This window comes from Oncorhynchus kisutch, linkage group LG19, assembly GCF_002021735.2.
Source record: "Oncorhynchus kisutch isolate 150728-3 linkage group LG19, Okis_V2, whole genome shotgun sequence".
Taxonomy (NCBI): Eukaryota; Metazoa; Chordata; class Actinopteri; order Salmoniformes; family Salmonidae; genus Oncorhynchus; species Oncorhynchus kisutch.
In genome coordinates, this window is record NC_034192.2 from 11,459,724 (window position 1) to 11,475,129 (window position 15,406).

General features: G+C 49.1%; 1 protein-coding gene across 13 annotated transcripts in view; it reads left to right on the plus strand.

Moving 5' to 3' along the window:
• LOC109864308 (pleckstrin homology domain-containing family A member 5) overlaps positions 1-15,406 on the plus strand; it is a 182,613-nt gene that overhangs the window by 63,955 nt on the left and 103,252 nt on the right. The window contains exon 4 of one of the 13 annotated variants that reach the window (XM_020452026.2): positions 14,193-14,466. The exons of the other annotated variants lie outside the window; for them this stretch is intronic. Within the exon in view, the coding sequence (XP_020307615.1) occupies positions 14,193-14,196 (4 nt within the window). The 3' untranslated portion in view covers positions 14,197-14,466. Of the gene's footprint in view, positions 1-14,192; positions 14,467-15,406 lie in introns of those variants that run through there. 13 annotated transcript variants of the gene reach the window in all.

The window sequence follows — 15,406 nt, forward strand, 5'->3', positions numbered from 1 at the left end:
GAGAGAGTTGTGATTAGAGCGATGGGGGAGGAGGAAAAGGAGGTGGGGTACGGAGGAGTGGAGAGAGGATGGGAGAGGAGAGAGATGGGAGGGGATGGGAGAGGAGAGGGATGGAGAGGAGGAAAATGAGTTGGGGAGGGGATTGAAGAGGTGAGATGGGAGGGGATTGGAGAAATGAGATGGGAGAGGAGAGATGGGAGGGGATGGGATGGGAGAGTAGATGGGGAGGAGGAAAATGAGATGGGGGGGAGAGATGAGATGGGAGGATATTGGAGAGATGAGATGAGAGGGGATTGGAGAGATGAGAGGGGATTGGAGATATGAGATGGGAGGGGATGGGAGAGATTGGAGATGAGAGAGATGGGAGGGGAGAGGGATGGGGAGGGGATTAGAGAGTAGATGGGGAGGGGATTGGAGAGATGAGATGGGAGAGGAGAGAGATGAGATGGGAGAGGAGAGAGATGAGAGAGATGGGGATGGGAGAGGAGAGAGATGGGGATGGGAGAGGGGAGAGATGGGGATGGGAGAGATGGGATGGAAGAGGAGAGATGGGGATGGGAGAGGGGAGAGATGGGGATGGGGTGGGAGAGATGGGAGAGGGGAGAGATGGGGATGGGAGAGATGGGGATGGGAGAGATGGGGATGGGAGAGATGGGAGATGGGGTGGGAGAGGGGAGGAGAGATGGGGATGGGAGAGGTGAGATAAGATGGGAGGGGATGGGAGAAATTAGATGGGAGAGGGGATGGGAAAGGAGAGAGATGGGGATGGGAAAGATGGGGAGGGGATGGGAGAGGAGAGAGAGAGATGGGGATGGGAGAGGAGAGAGAGAGATGGGGATGGGAGAGGAGAGAGAGATGGGGATGGGAGAGGAGAGAGAGATGGGGAGGAGAGAGAGATGGGGATGGGAGAGGAGAGGAGAGAGATGGGAAAGGAGGGGATGGGAGAGGTGAGAAGATGGGAGGGGATGGGAGAGGGGATGGGAAAGGAGAGATGTGGAGGGGATGGGAGAGGGGAGGGGAGAGGAGAGAGGGGAGGGGAGATGGGGATGGGGTGGGGGAGGAGAGAGTTGGGAGAGGAGGGGGTCAGAGAGTAGAGAGATGGGGAGGGTTAAAAGGAGGTGGAGAGATTGGGAGGAGAGAGGTGGGGAGGGGAAATGAGGTGGAGAGATGGGAGAGGAGAGAGATGTGGAGGTGGAGAGGAGAGATGAGGAGAGAGATTGGGGGGGGTGAGAGAGATTGGGGATGGGAGGGGATGGGAGAGATTGGGAGGGGAGAGGAGAGAGATGGGGATGGGAGAGGAGAGAGATCGGGAGGGGATGGGAGAGGAGAGAGATGGGGAGGGGAGTTGGAAAAGGAGGTGGAGTGAGATGGGGAGGAGAGAGATGAGGAGAGAGTTGGGGAAGGGATTGGAGAGATGGGGAGGGGAGTTGGAAAAGGAGGTGGGAGTGAGATGGGGAGGAGAGAGATGAGGAGAGAGTTGGGGAGGGGAGGAGGAAAAGGAGGTGTAGAGAGATGGGGAGGGGATTAGAGAGATGGTGAGGGGAGGAGGAAAAGGAGGTGGAGAGAGATGGGGAGGGGAATAGGGAGATGGAGAGGAGGAAAAGGAGGTGGAGAGAGATGGGGAGGGGAGAGGAGAGAGAGAGAGGGGGTTGGGATTAGAGCGATGGGGAGGAGGAAAGGAGGTGGGGTACAGAGGAGAGGAGAGAGATGGGGAGAGCTGGGGAGAGGATGGGAGAGGAGAGAGATGGGAGGAGAGATGGGGAGGGGATAGGAAAGGAGAGAGAGAGAGGGGGTTGGGATTAGAGCGATGGGGAGGAGGAAAAGGAGGTGGGGTACAGAGGAGAGGAGAGAGATGGGGAGAGCTGGGGAGAGGAGAGAGTTGGGGAGAGGATGGGAGAGGAGAGAGATGGGAGGGGATGGGATGGGAGAGGAGAGGGATGGAGAGGAGAGGAGAGGGATGGAGAGGAGGAAAATGAGTTGGGGAGGAGATTGAAGAGGTGAGATGGGAGGGGATTGGAGAAATGAGATGGGAGAGGAGAGAGATGGGAGGGGATGGGATGGGAGAGTAGATGAGGAGGAGGAAAATGAGATGGGGAGGGGAGAGATGAGATGGGATGATATTGGAGAGATGAGGTGAGAGGGGATTGGAGAGATGAGAGGGGATTGGAGAGATGAGATGGGAGGGGATGGGAGATGAGAGAGATGGGAGGGGAGAGGGATGGGGAGGGGATTAGAGAGTAGATGGGGAGGGGATTAGAGAGATGAGATGAGATGGGAGGGGATTGGAGAGATGAGATGGGAGAGGTGAGAGATGAGTTGGGAGAGGAGAGAGATGAGTTGGGAGAGGAGAGAGATGGGGATGGGAGAGGAGAGGGATGGGGGTGGGAGGGATGGGGATGGGAGAGGGGAGAGATGGGGAGGGGAGAGATGGGGATGGGGTGGGAGAGGGGAGGAGAGATGGGGATGGGAGAGGGGGGAGAGGGGATGGGAGAGATGGGAGAGGGGGGGGGGATGGGAGAGGGGGGGGATGGGGAGAGATGGGGATGGGGAGAGATGGGGATGGGGTGGGAGAGGGGAGGAGAGATGGATGGGAGAGGTGAGATAAGATGGGAGGGGATGGGAGAAATTAGATGGGAGAGGGGATGGGAAAGGAGAGAGATGGGGAGGGGATGGGAGAGATGGGGAGGGGTTGGGAGAGGAGAGAGAGATGGGGATGGGAGAGGAGAGAGAGATGGGGATGGGAGAGGAGAGAGAGATGGGAGAGGAGAGAGATGGGAAAGGAGGGGATGGGAGAGGAGAGATGGGGATGGGGTGGGAGAGGGGAGGAGAGATGGGGATGGGAGAGATGGGAGAGGGGAGGAGAGATGGGGTGGGAGAGGGGAGGAGAGATGGGGATGGGAAAGGAGAGAGATGGGGAGGGGATGGGAGAGATGGGGAGGGGATGGGGAGAGGAGAGAGAGATGGGGATGGGAGAGGAGAGAGAGATGGGGATGGGAGAGGAGAGAGAGATGGGGATGGGAGAGGAGAGAGATGGGAAAGGAGGGGATGGGAGAGGTGAGATGGGAGGGGATGAGAGAAATTAGATGGGAGAGGGGATGGGAAAGGAGAGAGATGGGAGGGGATGGGAGAGATGGGGAGGGGATGGGATTGGAGAGAGATGGGGATGGGAGAGGAGAGAGAGATGGGAATGGGAGAGGAGAGAGAGATGGGGATGGGAGAGGAGAGAGGGATGGGGATGGGAGAGGAGAGAGAGATTGGGATGGGAGAGGAGAGAGATGGGAAAGGAGGGGATGGGAGAGGTGAGATAAGATGGGAGGGGATGGGAGAAATTAGATGGGAGAGGGGATGGGAAAGGAGAGAGATGAGGAGGGGATGGGAGAGATGGGGAGGGATGGGAGAGGAGAGAGATGGGGATGGGAGAGGAGAGAGGGGAGGGGGGATGGGGTGGGGGAGGAGAGAGATGGGAGAGGAGGGGTGGGAGAGTAGAGAGATGGGGAGGGTAAAAGGAGGTAGAGAGATGGGGAGGGGAAATGAGGTGGAGAGGAGAGAGATTGGGGATGGGAGAGATTGGGAGGGGAGAGGAGAGAGATGGGGATGGGATGGGAGAGGAGAGAGATCGGGAGGGGATGGGAGAGGAGAGGGGAGGGGAGTTGGAAAAGGAGGTGGAGTGAGATGGGGAGGAGAGAGATGAGGAGAGATGAGGAGAGTCGGGGAGGGGAGGAGGAAAAGGAGGTGTAGAGAGATGGGGAGGGGATTAGAGATGGTGAGGGGAGGAGGAAAAGGAGGTGGAGAGAGATAGGGAGGGGAATAGGGAGATGGGGAGGGGAATAGGGAGATGGAGAGTAGGAAAAGAAGGTGGAGAGAGATGGGGAGGGGATAGGAGAGGAGAGAGAGAGGGGGGGGGGTTGGGATTAGAGCGATAGGGAGGAGGAAAAGGAGGTGGGATACAGAGGAGAGGAGAGAGATGGGGAGAGCTGGGGAGAGGAGAGAGATGGGGATGGGAGAGGAGAGAGTTGGGGAGAGGCTAGGAGAGGAGAGAGCTGGGAAGAGGATGGGAGAGGAGAGAGATGGGATGGGATGGGAGAGGAGAGAGATGGGATGGGAGAGGAGAGAGATGGGATGGGAGAGGAGAGAGATGGGATGGGAGAGGAGAGAGATGGGATGGGATGGGAGAGAAGAGAGATGGGATGGGAGAGGAGAGAGATGGGATGGGAGAGGAGAAAGATGGGGATGGGATGGGAGAGGAGAGAGATGGGATGGGATGGGAGAGGAGAAAGATGGGGATGGGATGGGAGAGGAGGGGGTGGGAGAGATGGGGAGGGGGAAAGGATGAGGAGAGGAGAGAGATGGGAGGGGATTGGAGAGATGGGGAGGAGGGAAAGGAGGTGGGGAGCAGAGAGGAAGTTGCCTGATTTGTAGCTCCATGTGACCAATAGAGGGCACCAACCTGTCAGGCCATAACCTCAGATTATAACACAGTAACTGACCACTAGAGGGCACCAACCTGTCAGGCCATAACCTCAGATTATAACACGGGTAATCTGACCACTAGCCTTGCAGCAGGACTGTCCTGTAAATGGTTTTGTTCTCAACCACATCTGTCACTGTTCAATCTCCCTCCTGACCGCCTGACTGTCACTAGGGTGGCTGTTCATACAATTTAGTGCATTTGTGTGTTACGCTGTGAATGTGTGTCTGATTATGCAGATCTGCATGTTTCTGTCAGTGTGTGTGTGTGTGTGTGTGTGCGTGTGTGTGGTGAACCCAGACTGATCTCAGTGGGAGACTAATAGATCCCTGTAGGAAGACATGACTGGTCTCATCAGGGTGTGTGTGAGATAGATCCCTGTAGGAAGACATGACTGGTCTCATCAGGGTGTGTGTGAGATAGATCCCTGTAGGAAGACATGACTGGTCTCATCAGGGTGTGTGTGAGATAGATCCCTGTAGGAAGACATGACTGGTCTCATCAGGGTGTGTGTGAGATAGATCCCTGTAGGAAGACATGACTGGTCTCATCAGGGTTGTGTGTGAGATAGATCCCTGTAGGAAGACATGACTGGTCTCATCAGGGTGTGTGTGAGATAGATACCTGTAGGAAGACATGACTGGTCTCATCAGGGTGTGTGTGAGATAGATCCCTGTAGGAAGACATGACTGGTCTCACCAGGGTGTGTGTGAGATAGATCCCTGTAGGAAGACATGACTGGTCTCATCAGGGTGTAGGTGAGATAGATCCCTGTAGGAAGACATGACTGGTCTCATCAGGGTGTGTGTGAGATAGATCCCTGTAGGAAGACATGACTGGTCTCATCAGGGTGTGTGTGAGATAGATGCCTGTAGGAAGACATGACTGGTCTCATCAGGGTGTGTGAGATAGATCCATGTAGGAAGACATGACTGGTCTCATCAGGGTGTGTGTGAGATAGATCCCTGTAGGAAGACATGACTGGTCTCATCAGGGTGTGTGTGAGATAGATAGCTGTAGGAAGACATGACTGGTCTCATCAGGGTGTGTGTGAGATAGATAGCTGTAGGAAGACATGACTGGTCTCATCAGGGTGTGTGTGAGATAGATCCCTGTAGGAAGACATGACTGGTCTCATCAGGGTGTGTGTGAGATAGATCCCTGTAGGAAGACATGACTGGTCTCATCAGGGTGTGTGTGAGAGAGATCCCTGTAGGAAGACATGACTGGTCTCATCAGGGTGTGTGTGTGAGAGATCCCTGTAGGAAGACATGACTGGTCTCATCAGGGTGTGTGTGAGATAGATCCCTGTAGGAAGACATGACTGGTCTCATCAGGGTGTGTGTGAGAGAGATCCCTGTAGGAAGACATGACTGGTCTCATCAGGGTGTGCGTGAGATAGATCCCTGTAGGAAGACATGACTGGTCTCATCAGGGTGTGCGTGAGATAGATCCCTGTAGGAATACATGACTGGTCTCATCAGGGTGTGCGTGAGATAGATCCCTGTAGGAAGACATGACTGGTCTCATCAGGGTGTGCGTGAGATAGATCCCTGTAGGAAGACATGACTGGTCTCATCAGGGTGTGCGTGAGATAGATCCCTGTAGGAAGACATGACTGGTCTCATCAGGGTGTGCGTGAGATAGATCCCTGTAGGAAGACATGACTGGTCTCATCAGGGTGTGTGTGAGATAGATCCCTGTAGGAAGACATGACTGGTCTCATCAGGGTGTGTGTGAGATAGATCCCTGTAGGAAGACATGACTGGTCTCATCAGGGTGTGTGTGAGATAGATCCCTGTAGGAAGACATGACTGGTCTCATTAGGGTGTGTGAGATAGATCCCTGTAGGAAGACATGACTGGTCTCATTAGGGTGTGTGAGATAGATCCCTGTAGGAAGACATGACTGGTCTCATCAGGGTGTGTGTGAGATAGATCCCTGTAGGAAGACATGACTGGTCTCATCAGGGTGTGTGTGAGATAGATCCCTGTAGGAAGACATGACTGGTCTCATCAGGGTGTGTGTGAGATAGATCCCTGTAGGAAGACATGACTGGTCTCATCAGGGTGTGTGTGAGATAGATCCCTGTAGGAAGACATGACTGGTCTCATCAGAGTGTGTGTGAGATAGATCCCTGTAGGAAGACATGACTGGTCTCATCAGGGTGTGTGTGAGATAGATCCCTGTAGGAAGACATGACTGGTCTCATCAGGGTGTGTGTGAGATAGATCCCTGTAGGAAGACATGACTGGTCTCATCAGGGTGTGCTTGAGATAGATCCCTGTAGGAAGACATGACTGGTCTCATCAGGGTGTGCGTGAGATAGATCCCTGTAGGAAGACATGACTGGTCTCATCAGGGTGTGCGTGAGATAGATCCCTGTAGGAATACATGACTGGTCTCATCAGGGTGTGCGTGAGATAGATCCCTGTAGGAAGACATGACTGGTCTCACCAGGGTGTGTGTGAGATAGATCCCTGTAGGAAGACATGACTGGTCTCATCAGGGTGTAGGTGAGATAGATCCCTGTAGGAAGACATGACTGGTCTCATCAGGGTGTGTGTGAGATAGATCCCTGTAGGAAGACATGACTGGTCTCATCAGGGTGTGTGTGAGATAGATGCCTGTAGGAAGACATGACTGGTCTCATCAGGGTGTGTGAGATAGATCCATGTAGGAAGACATGACTGGTCTCATCAGGGTGTGTGTGAGATAGATCCCTGTAGGAAGACATGACTGGTCTCATCAGGGTGTGTGTGAGATAGATAGCTGTAGGAAGACATGACTGGTCTCATCAGGGTGTGTGTGAGATAGATAGCTGTAGGAAGACATGACTGGTCTCATCAGGGTGTGTGTGAGATAGATCCCTGTAGGAAGACATGACTGGTCTCATCAGGGTGTGTGTGAGATAGATCCCTGTAGGAAGACATGACTGGTCTCATCAGGGTGTGTGTGAGAGAGATCCCTGTAGGAAGACATGACTGGTCTCATCAGGGTGTGTGTGTGAGAGATCCCTGTAGGAAGACATGACTGGTCTCATCAGGGTGTGTGTGAGAGAGATCCCTGTAGGAAGACATGACTGGTCTCATCAGGGTGTGTGTGAGAGAGATCCCTGTAGGAAGACATGACTGGTCTCATCAGGGTGTGCGTGAGATAGATCCCTGTAGGAAGACATGACTGGTCTCATCAGGGTGTGCGTGAGATAGATCCCTGTAGGAATACATGACTGGTCTCATCAGGGTGTGCGTGAGATAGATCCCTGTAGGAAGACATGACTGGTCTCATCAGGGTGTGCGTGAGATAGATCCCTGTAGGAAGACATGACTGGTCTCATCAGGGTGTGCGTGAGATAGATCCCTGTAGGAAGACATGACTGGTCTCATCAGGGTGTGCGTGAGATAGATCCCTGTAGGAAGACATGACTGGTCTCATCAGGGTGTGTGTGAGATAGATCCCTGTAGGAAGACATGACTGGTCTCATCAGGGTGTGTGTGAGATAGATCCCTGTAGGAAGACATGACTGGTCTCATCAGGGTGTGTGTGAGATAGATCCCTGTAGGAAGACATGACTGGTCTCATTAGGGTGTGTGAGATAGATCCCTGTAGGAAGACATGACTGGTCTCATTAGGGTGTGTGAGATAGATCCCTGTAGGAAGACATGACTGGTCTCATTAGGGTGTGTGAGATAGATCCCTGTAGGAAGACATGACTGGTCTCATCAGGGTGTGTGTGAGATAGATCCCTGTAGGAAGACATGACTGGTCTCATCAGGGTGTGTGTGAGATAGATCCCTGTAGGAAGACATGACTGGTCTCATCAGGGTGTGTGTGAGATAGATCCCTGTAGGAAGACATGACTGGTCTCATCAGGGTGTGTGTGAGATAGATCCCTGTAGGAAGACATGACTGGTCTCATCAGAGTGTGTGTGAGATAGATCCCTGTAGGAAGACATGACTGGTCTCATCAGGGTGTGTGTGAGATAGATCCCTGTAGGAAGACATGACTGGTCTCATCAGGGTGTGTGTGAGATAGATCCCTGTAGGAAGACATGACTGGTCTCATCAGGGTGTGCTTGAGATAGATCCCTGTAGGAAGACATGACTGGTCTCATCAGGGTGTGCGTGAGATAGATCCCTGTAGGAAGACATGACTGGTCTCATCAGGGTGTGCGTGAGATAGATCCCTGTAGGAATACATGACTGGTCTCATCAGGGTGTGCGTGAGATAGATCCCTGTAGGAAGACATGACTGGTCTCATCAGGGTGTGCGTGAGATAGATCCCTGTAGGAAGACATGACTGGTCTCATCAGGGTGTGTGTGAGATAGATCCCTGTAGGAAGACATGACTGGTCTCATCAGGGTGTGTGTGAGATAGATCCCTGTAGGAAGACATGACTGGTCTCATCAGGGTGTGTGTGAGATAGATCCCTGTAGGAAGACATGACTGGTCTCATCAGGGTGTGTGTGAGATAGATCCCTGTAGGAAGACATGACTGGTCTCATCAGGGTGTGTGTGAGATAGATCCCTGTAGGAAGACATGACTGGTCTCATCAGAGTGTGCGTGAGATAGATCCCTGTAGGAAGACATGACTGGTCTCATCAGGGTGTGCGTGAGATAGATCCCTGTAGGAAGACATGACTGGTCTCATCATGGTGTGCTTGAGATAGATCCCTGTAGGAATACATGACTGGTCTCATCAGGGTGTGCGTGAGATAGATCCCTGTAGGAAGACATGACTGGTCTCATCAGGGTGTGTGTGAGATAGATCCCTGTAGGAAGACATGACTGGTCTCATCAGGGTGTGTGTGAGATAGATCCCTGTAGGAAGACATGACTGGTCTCATCAGGGTGTGTGTGAGATAGATCCCTGTAGGAAGACATGACTGGTCTCATCAGGGTGTGTGTGAGATAGATCCCTGTAGGAAGACATGACTGGTCTCATCAGAGTGTGTGTGAGATAGATCCCTGTAGGAAGACATGACTGGTCTCATCAGGGTGTGTGTGAGATAGATCCCTGTAGGAAGACATGACTGGTCTCATCAGGGTGTGTTTGAGATAGATCCCTGTAGGAAGACATGACTGGTCTCATCAGGGTGTGTTTGAGATAGATCCCTGTAGGAAGACATGACTGGTCTCATCAGGGTGTGCGTGAGATAGATCCCTGTAGGAAGACATGACTGGTCTCATCAGGGTGTGCGTGAGATAGATCCCTGTAGGAAGACATGACTGGTCTCATCAGGGTGTGTGTGAGATAGATCCCTGTAGGAAGACATGACTGGTCTCATCAGGGTGTGTGTGAGATAGATCCCTGTAGGAAGACATGACTGGTCTCATCAGGGTGTGCGTGAGATAGATCCCTGTAGGAAGACATGACTGGTCTCATCAGGCTGTGCGTGAGATAGATCCCTGTAGGAAGACATGACTGGTCTCATCAGGGTGTGTGTGAGATAGATCCCTGTAGGAAGACATGACTGGTCTCATCAGGGTGTGTGTGAGATAGATCCCTGTAGGAAGACATGACTGGTCTCATCAGGGTGTGCGTGAGATAGATCCCTGTAGGAAGACATGACTGGTCTCATCAGGGTGTGCGTGAGATAGATCCCTGTAGGAAGACATGACTGGTCTCATCAGGCTGTGCGTGAGATAGATCCCTGTAGGAAGACATGACTGGTCTCATCAGGCTGTGCGTGAGATAGATCCCTGTAGGAAGACATGACTGGTCTCATCAGGGTGTGCGTGAGATAGATCCCTGTAGGAAGACATGACTGGTCTCATCAGGGTGTGTGTGAGATAGATCCCTGTAGGAAGACATGACTGGTCTCATCAGGGTGTGTGTGAGATAGATCCCTGTAGGAAGACATGACTGGTCTCATCAGGGTGTGTGTGAGATAGATCCCTGTAGGAAGACATGACTGGTCTCATCAGGGTGTGTGTGAGATAGATCCCTGTAGGAAGACATGACTGGTCTCATCAGGGTGTCCTGGCAGCATCCCATCACATTAACATTTCAATGACTAGAGTTGTTCCTCAAACACCGGCTTTTCTTTAGAACACTGTGTCCCCTTATCAGTGTTGGAGTTCGCTCAGCACCCAGTGTTGGAGTTCCCTCAGCACCCAGTGTTGGAGTTCGCTCAGCACCCAGTGTTGGAGTTCGCTCAGCACCCAGTGTTGGAGTTCGCTCAGCACCCAGTGTTGGAGTTCCCTCAGCACCCAGTGTTGGAGTTCCCTCAGCACCCAGTGTTGGAGTTCGCTCAGCACCCAGTGTTGGAGTTCGCTCAGCACCCAGTGTTGGAGTTCGCTCAGCACCCAGTGTTGGAGTTCGCTCAGCACCCAGTGTTGGAGTTCGCTCAGCACCCAGTGTTGGAGTTCGCTCAGCACCCAGTGTTGGAGTTCGCTCAGCACCCAGTTTGTGAATGTGGAATATTACCATATGTTTGTCGTTTTATCTTGTTTTTCTACCGTTTTTGCGAAAGCATTTAACGTTTTTCTTTATTTTTACAAACATTTGTCCTTAGTTTTCTGGGTTCTTGGTGTACTTGTTGTGTATATCATTTTTGGGGTTGAATCTGTATTGAAAGCCAAGGCCACATTTCCGTTTTACCTTGAAATGGACTAAAGTTTTACAACTTTTTGTACTGAGTGTTTCTTTTCTGTGAGGACAGTACTGATGATCAGCTGAGTACAACACTTCATTGGAGTATTGCTGTGATAGGATTTCTTAAAGTGTATTTCTCTGACAACAATGAATCAAAACACAAGTGGCGCTTGTGATCATAGAGCAGGTTTGTGAGCAGATGACATCATGTGTATTTCAGAAGATGTGCTTGTATAAGACACCCACTAGGGGGCAGTGTTGAGTTAGCTTGAGTTGTATTTGCCCTCTGTTGAAGTGGAGACCTCGAGCCTGACGAATGGACCCTCAATATACAATGAAGCTGGAACTGAACGGGAATCAAACCCAGGTCCTCTGCTTGGCTTAAAGACCGTGTTGGCCCATTGAACTAAACGCCTAGACATTAGTTCTGACTGATAAGACAAGTCTTTAATTCTCAAGCAAAGTGGTCTTCCAAATGTAGTTTACACCACACACTTCACATACTGTATAACGCTGCATGATCATTTATCATGCAATGTTATGTATTAATATGTAGTTCAGTTCTCTACAATCTACAGTACCAGTCAAAAGTTTGGACACACCGACTCATTCTAGGGTTTTTCTTTATTGTTACTATTTTCTACATTGTTGAACAATAATGAAGATATCAAAACTATGTAATAACACATATGGAATCATGTAGTAACCAAAAAAAGTTGTTAAACAAATCAAAATATATTTGAGATTCTTCAAAGTAGCCACCTCCTCCATGCTTCACGGTGGGAACCACACATGCAGAGATGATCCATTCGCCTACTCTGCGTCTCACAAAGACACGGTGGTTGGAACCAAAAATCTCAAATTTGGACTCGTCAGATCAAAGGACAGATTTCCATCGGTCTAATGTCCAGTGCTCGTGTTTCTTGGCCCAAGCAAGTCTCTTCTTCTCATTGGTGTCATTTAGTAGTGGTTTATCTGCAGCAAGTCAACCATGGACTGTTTATCTCAGTCTCCTCTCAGCAGTTGATGTTGAGTTTTCTTGCTTGAACTCTGTGAAGCATTTATTTGGCCTGCAATTTCTGAGGCTGATAACTCTAATAAACGTATTCTCTGCAGCAGAGGTAACTCTGGGTCTTCCTTTCCTGTGACGGTCCTCATGGGGCCAGTTTCATCATGGAGCTTGATAGTTTTTGCAGAAACTTTTAAAGTTCTTGACATGTTCCGGATTGACTGACCTTCATGTCTTATTTTAAACTGTTGTTTCTCTTTGCATATTTGAGCTGTTCTTGCCATAATATGGACTTGGTATTTTACCAAATAGGGATATCTTCTGTATACCAAACCTACCTTGTCACAACACAACTGATTGGCTCAAGAATCTCAAATATAAAATATATTTAGGTTTGTTTAACACTTTTTTTTAGTTACTACATGATTCCATATGTGTTATTTCATAGTTTTGATGTCTTCATTATTCTACAAAGTAGAAAATAAAGAAAAAACCTGGAATGAGGTGTTGTCAACTTTTGACCTGTACTGTATTTCTATATCAGTGTTTATTATTGTTATTATTGTGTCTTTGGCTATGTCGGATTAAGTGATATGACATGCTATTCTATAAAATAATTTATCCGTAATTAATATCACCTGATTGAGCTATTCATGTAAATGTAATTAACTAGAGAGTCGGGGCACCACAAAATAATATTTATAGAGCTGTTAACTTCCGAATAAACTCTTAAAGACATAGTATTATTTTACATCAATAGCAGTCAATATTAATCCTCATCTTAATTCAGTCTCATCTGAAAGTTGTAAATTCTTGTTTATCTGCACGAACCCTGGCTAACAATTTGAATCAGCAACACAAAATTGGGTTTAATAATTTATTTACTAAATACCTAACTAATCACACAGAATTACACATACACATAATTAAATCATAACTTGATTACAAATGACGTCATAAAGGAAAATGTCCCTAGCGGGCGGAACGGATATGACAGCTGGTTACACAAAAGAAAAGGGGCTAAGTTTGAGTGAAAGAGCGGGAAGACTGAGGGACAAAGGGAAGAAGCAGTGCTTTCGTAAATACAGTATCTTATGCATTCTAAATTACCGCCCATTTGGAAAAGGAAAATGCAATAAATATTTACTCTGAGCTGGTGGTAGATGGAAGACCGTGTTGCCCAACCGAGTCTTTTGAAGAATGTCTCTGGTGGTCAATTAGATACGTTGTAGTAACGTCTTTGGGTGATAGACAGGATACTCTGTCTGTTCCTTCCTAACCCTCGTTTGCATCTGCTGTTGCTAATTCAACGGCTAGGAAGTATCACTTCTGTAGTGAATAAGAGTTCAAAGTTCATACCATTCGCAACCAAAGCTCACGCTGATGTTGGCTTCGTTCTGTAGTTATTATCTGAACCATTCTGACATCGGACCGTCGTCCTACATCATCGGAACAGAAAGTTCTATTGACGTCAAGGGCTTATATAGGAAGGGAGAAGAAGGCGTGTTTGAAAAGTTTTATAGCCCATCTCCCTTCACAGGGCGGGCCACTGATTGAGCAGCCCTAACTTATGAAAACCCAAATCTCACATTTTAGAAGCTAAAATCACATTTCATCCCATCACAAATAATTTCATATTCAAACGTTTAAATTGAACAGCAATTCCATGTGAATCCGATAACTCTGATGTGTAGACTTTCCACTGTAGAGTTTTTCATCTTATCATTGATGAGAATGTCTCAGATGACAACCGAACTGACATCATATTCATTAAGTACCACCGCATATGTTCAATTGTTCGGATTACCAGAATATAGTTAATATCCCCCCACCTACTGATGTTCCCAGAATCTCTATGTTAACCAAGGGATTTGCAAATGTAACCTCAGTAGGGTAGAGAGAGGAAAAAGTGGAGAAGAGGTATTTATGACTGTCATAAACCTACTCCCCAGGCCAACATCATGATATTTTTATTATGTTGTTAATATTATTATTATTGTTATTCTGTATTCTCATTATGTGGATATGTAGACTGCAGAGAACCCTCATTAACATATTCATCCCTTCTCTCTTTTCCCATGTCCTGCTGTGCCTCCATCATTACTCCTCAACAGGTAAGCCATTTGGTTTGAATAACAGCGGTTTTTCTCCAGACTTTGTTTGTCTTGGTTTAATAATGTTTGTAATAGTTTGTTCTAGTCTTTGAATTTGAACATGTATTGTGTATATGCATACACGATCTGTGAGTGCTGTCGGAGATGTGGTTCGATGCATTCTGTGGCGAGAGCAGCTGGTGTATAGGAAGACTATCCAATGGTGTGTTGAAAGATCGGTGTGTGTGTGTGTGTCCATGTGTGTAACTAAAGTGATGTTCTTCTCTGCCTTCAGCATGTTGACTGGTTTATTCATGGACCCATATGGCTGTTTAGAGATGGCCAATCATTTCTCTCTCTCTCTCTCTGTCTATCCCCCTCGCTCTCTGTCTCTCTCTCTCTCTCTCTCTCTCTCTGTCTGTGTTATCAATCTCATAGTTATTTGTGTAGCAGTTTTTGTCTGCTGGTCCTGTTCGTCCTCCTGGTGCTCCGTCCTTTAGGTAAAGTCTACATCAGTGTTTTCCTCTCTATGGATGAGTGTTAGTGGAAAGGGGCTGACATTTCAGGGTGTCAGAGTATGGGATGGATTATTGCTGGCATGCAGTCTCTCCCTCTACCAACTCAAACACGATTTCAGTCACACACACACACACACTCGCAGCTCAGTGTAGTGTTTGACGTGTGTGCGTGCAGAATGGTAACCATGACAACATAGACCCTGAAGTACTGCTGCTCACGGCAGTTGGACCATCTCCCTCTTCCATCCCTCCCTGGGAGAAACTCTGTTGCGTACTCCTCTCGTCCTCTCTCATCACCTCCTCCTCACAACCCATTGAAGGAGGGTCTCTTGCCGACTTTCTCTCTGGGTCTTTCACCCTGGGTTCTCCAATAGGAGATTTTAGACTCCATATTTATGAACATATGCCTGTACTGTACTCGTACCTTGTAGCTGGATATAGATTGATATGAATGAATCCCACAGGTGTTTGTTGATTTCAGATCATTGCCATGGGTTATAGAGATTTTGGCCCCCCATGGGGTCCATCTGTCTGTCCCCTGTAGCTCACACATCTGGACTGGTCATGCAACACAGCTTGTGACTGACAGACAGCTGAGAGCTTCATCAACACACACACACACACACAAAGACGTCAGCTGGCTGACAGACTCTGCTCGCTGAAATATGCCTATAGATATTTGAATACTACTTACTTAAACCCTTTTACTTATTGGGT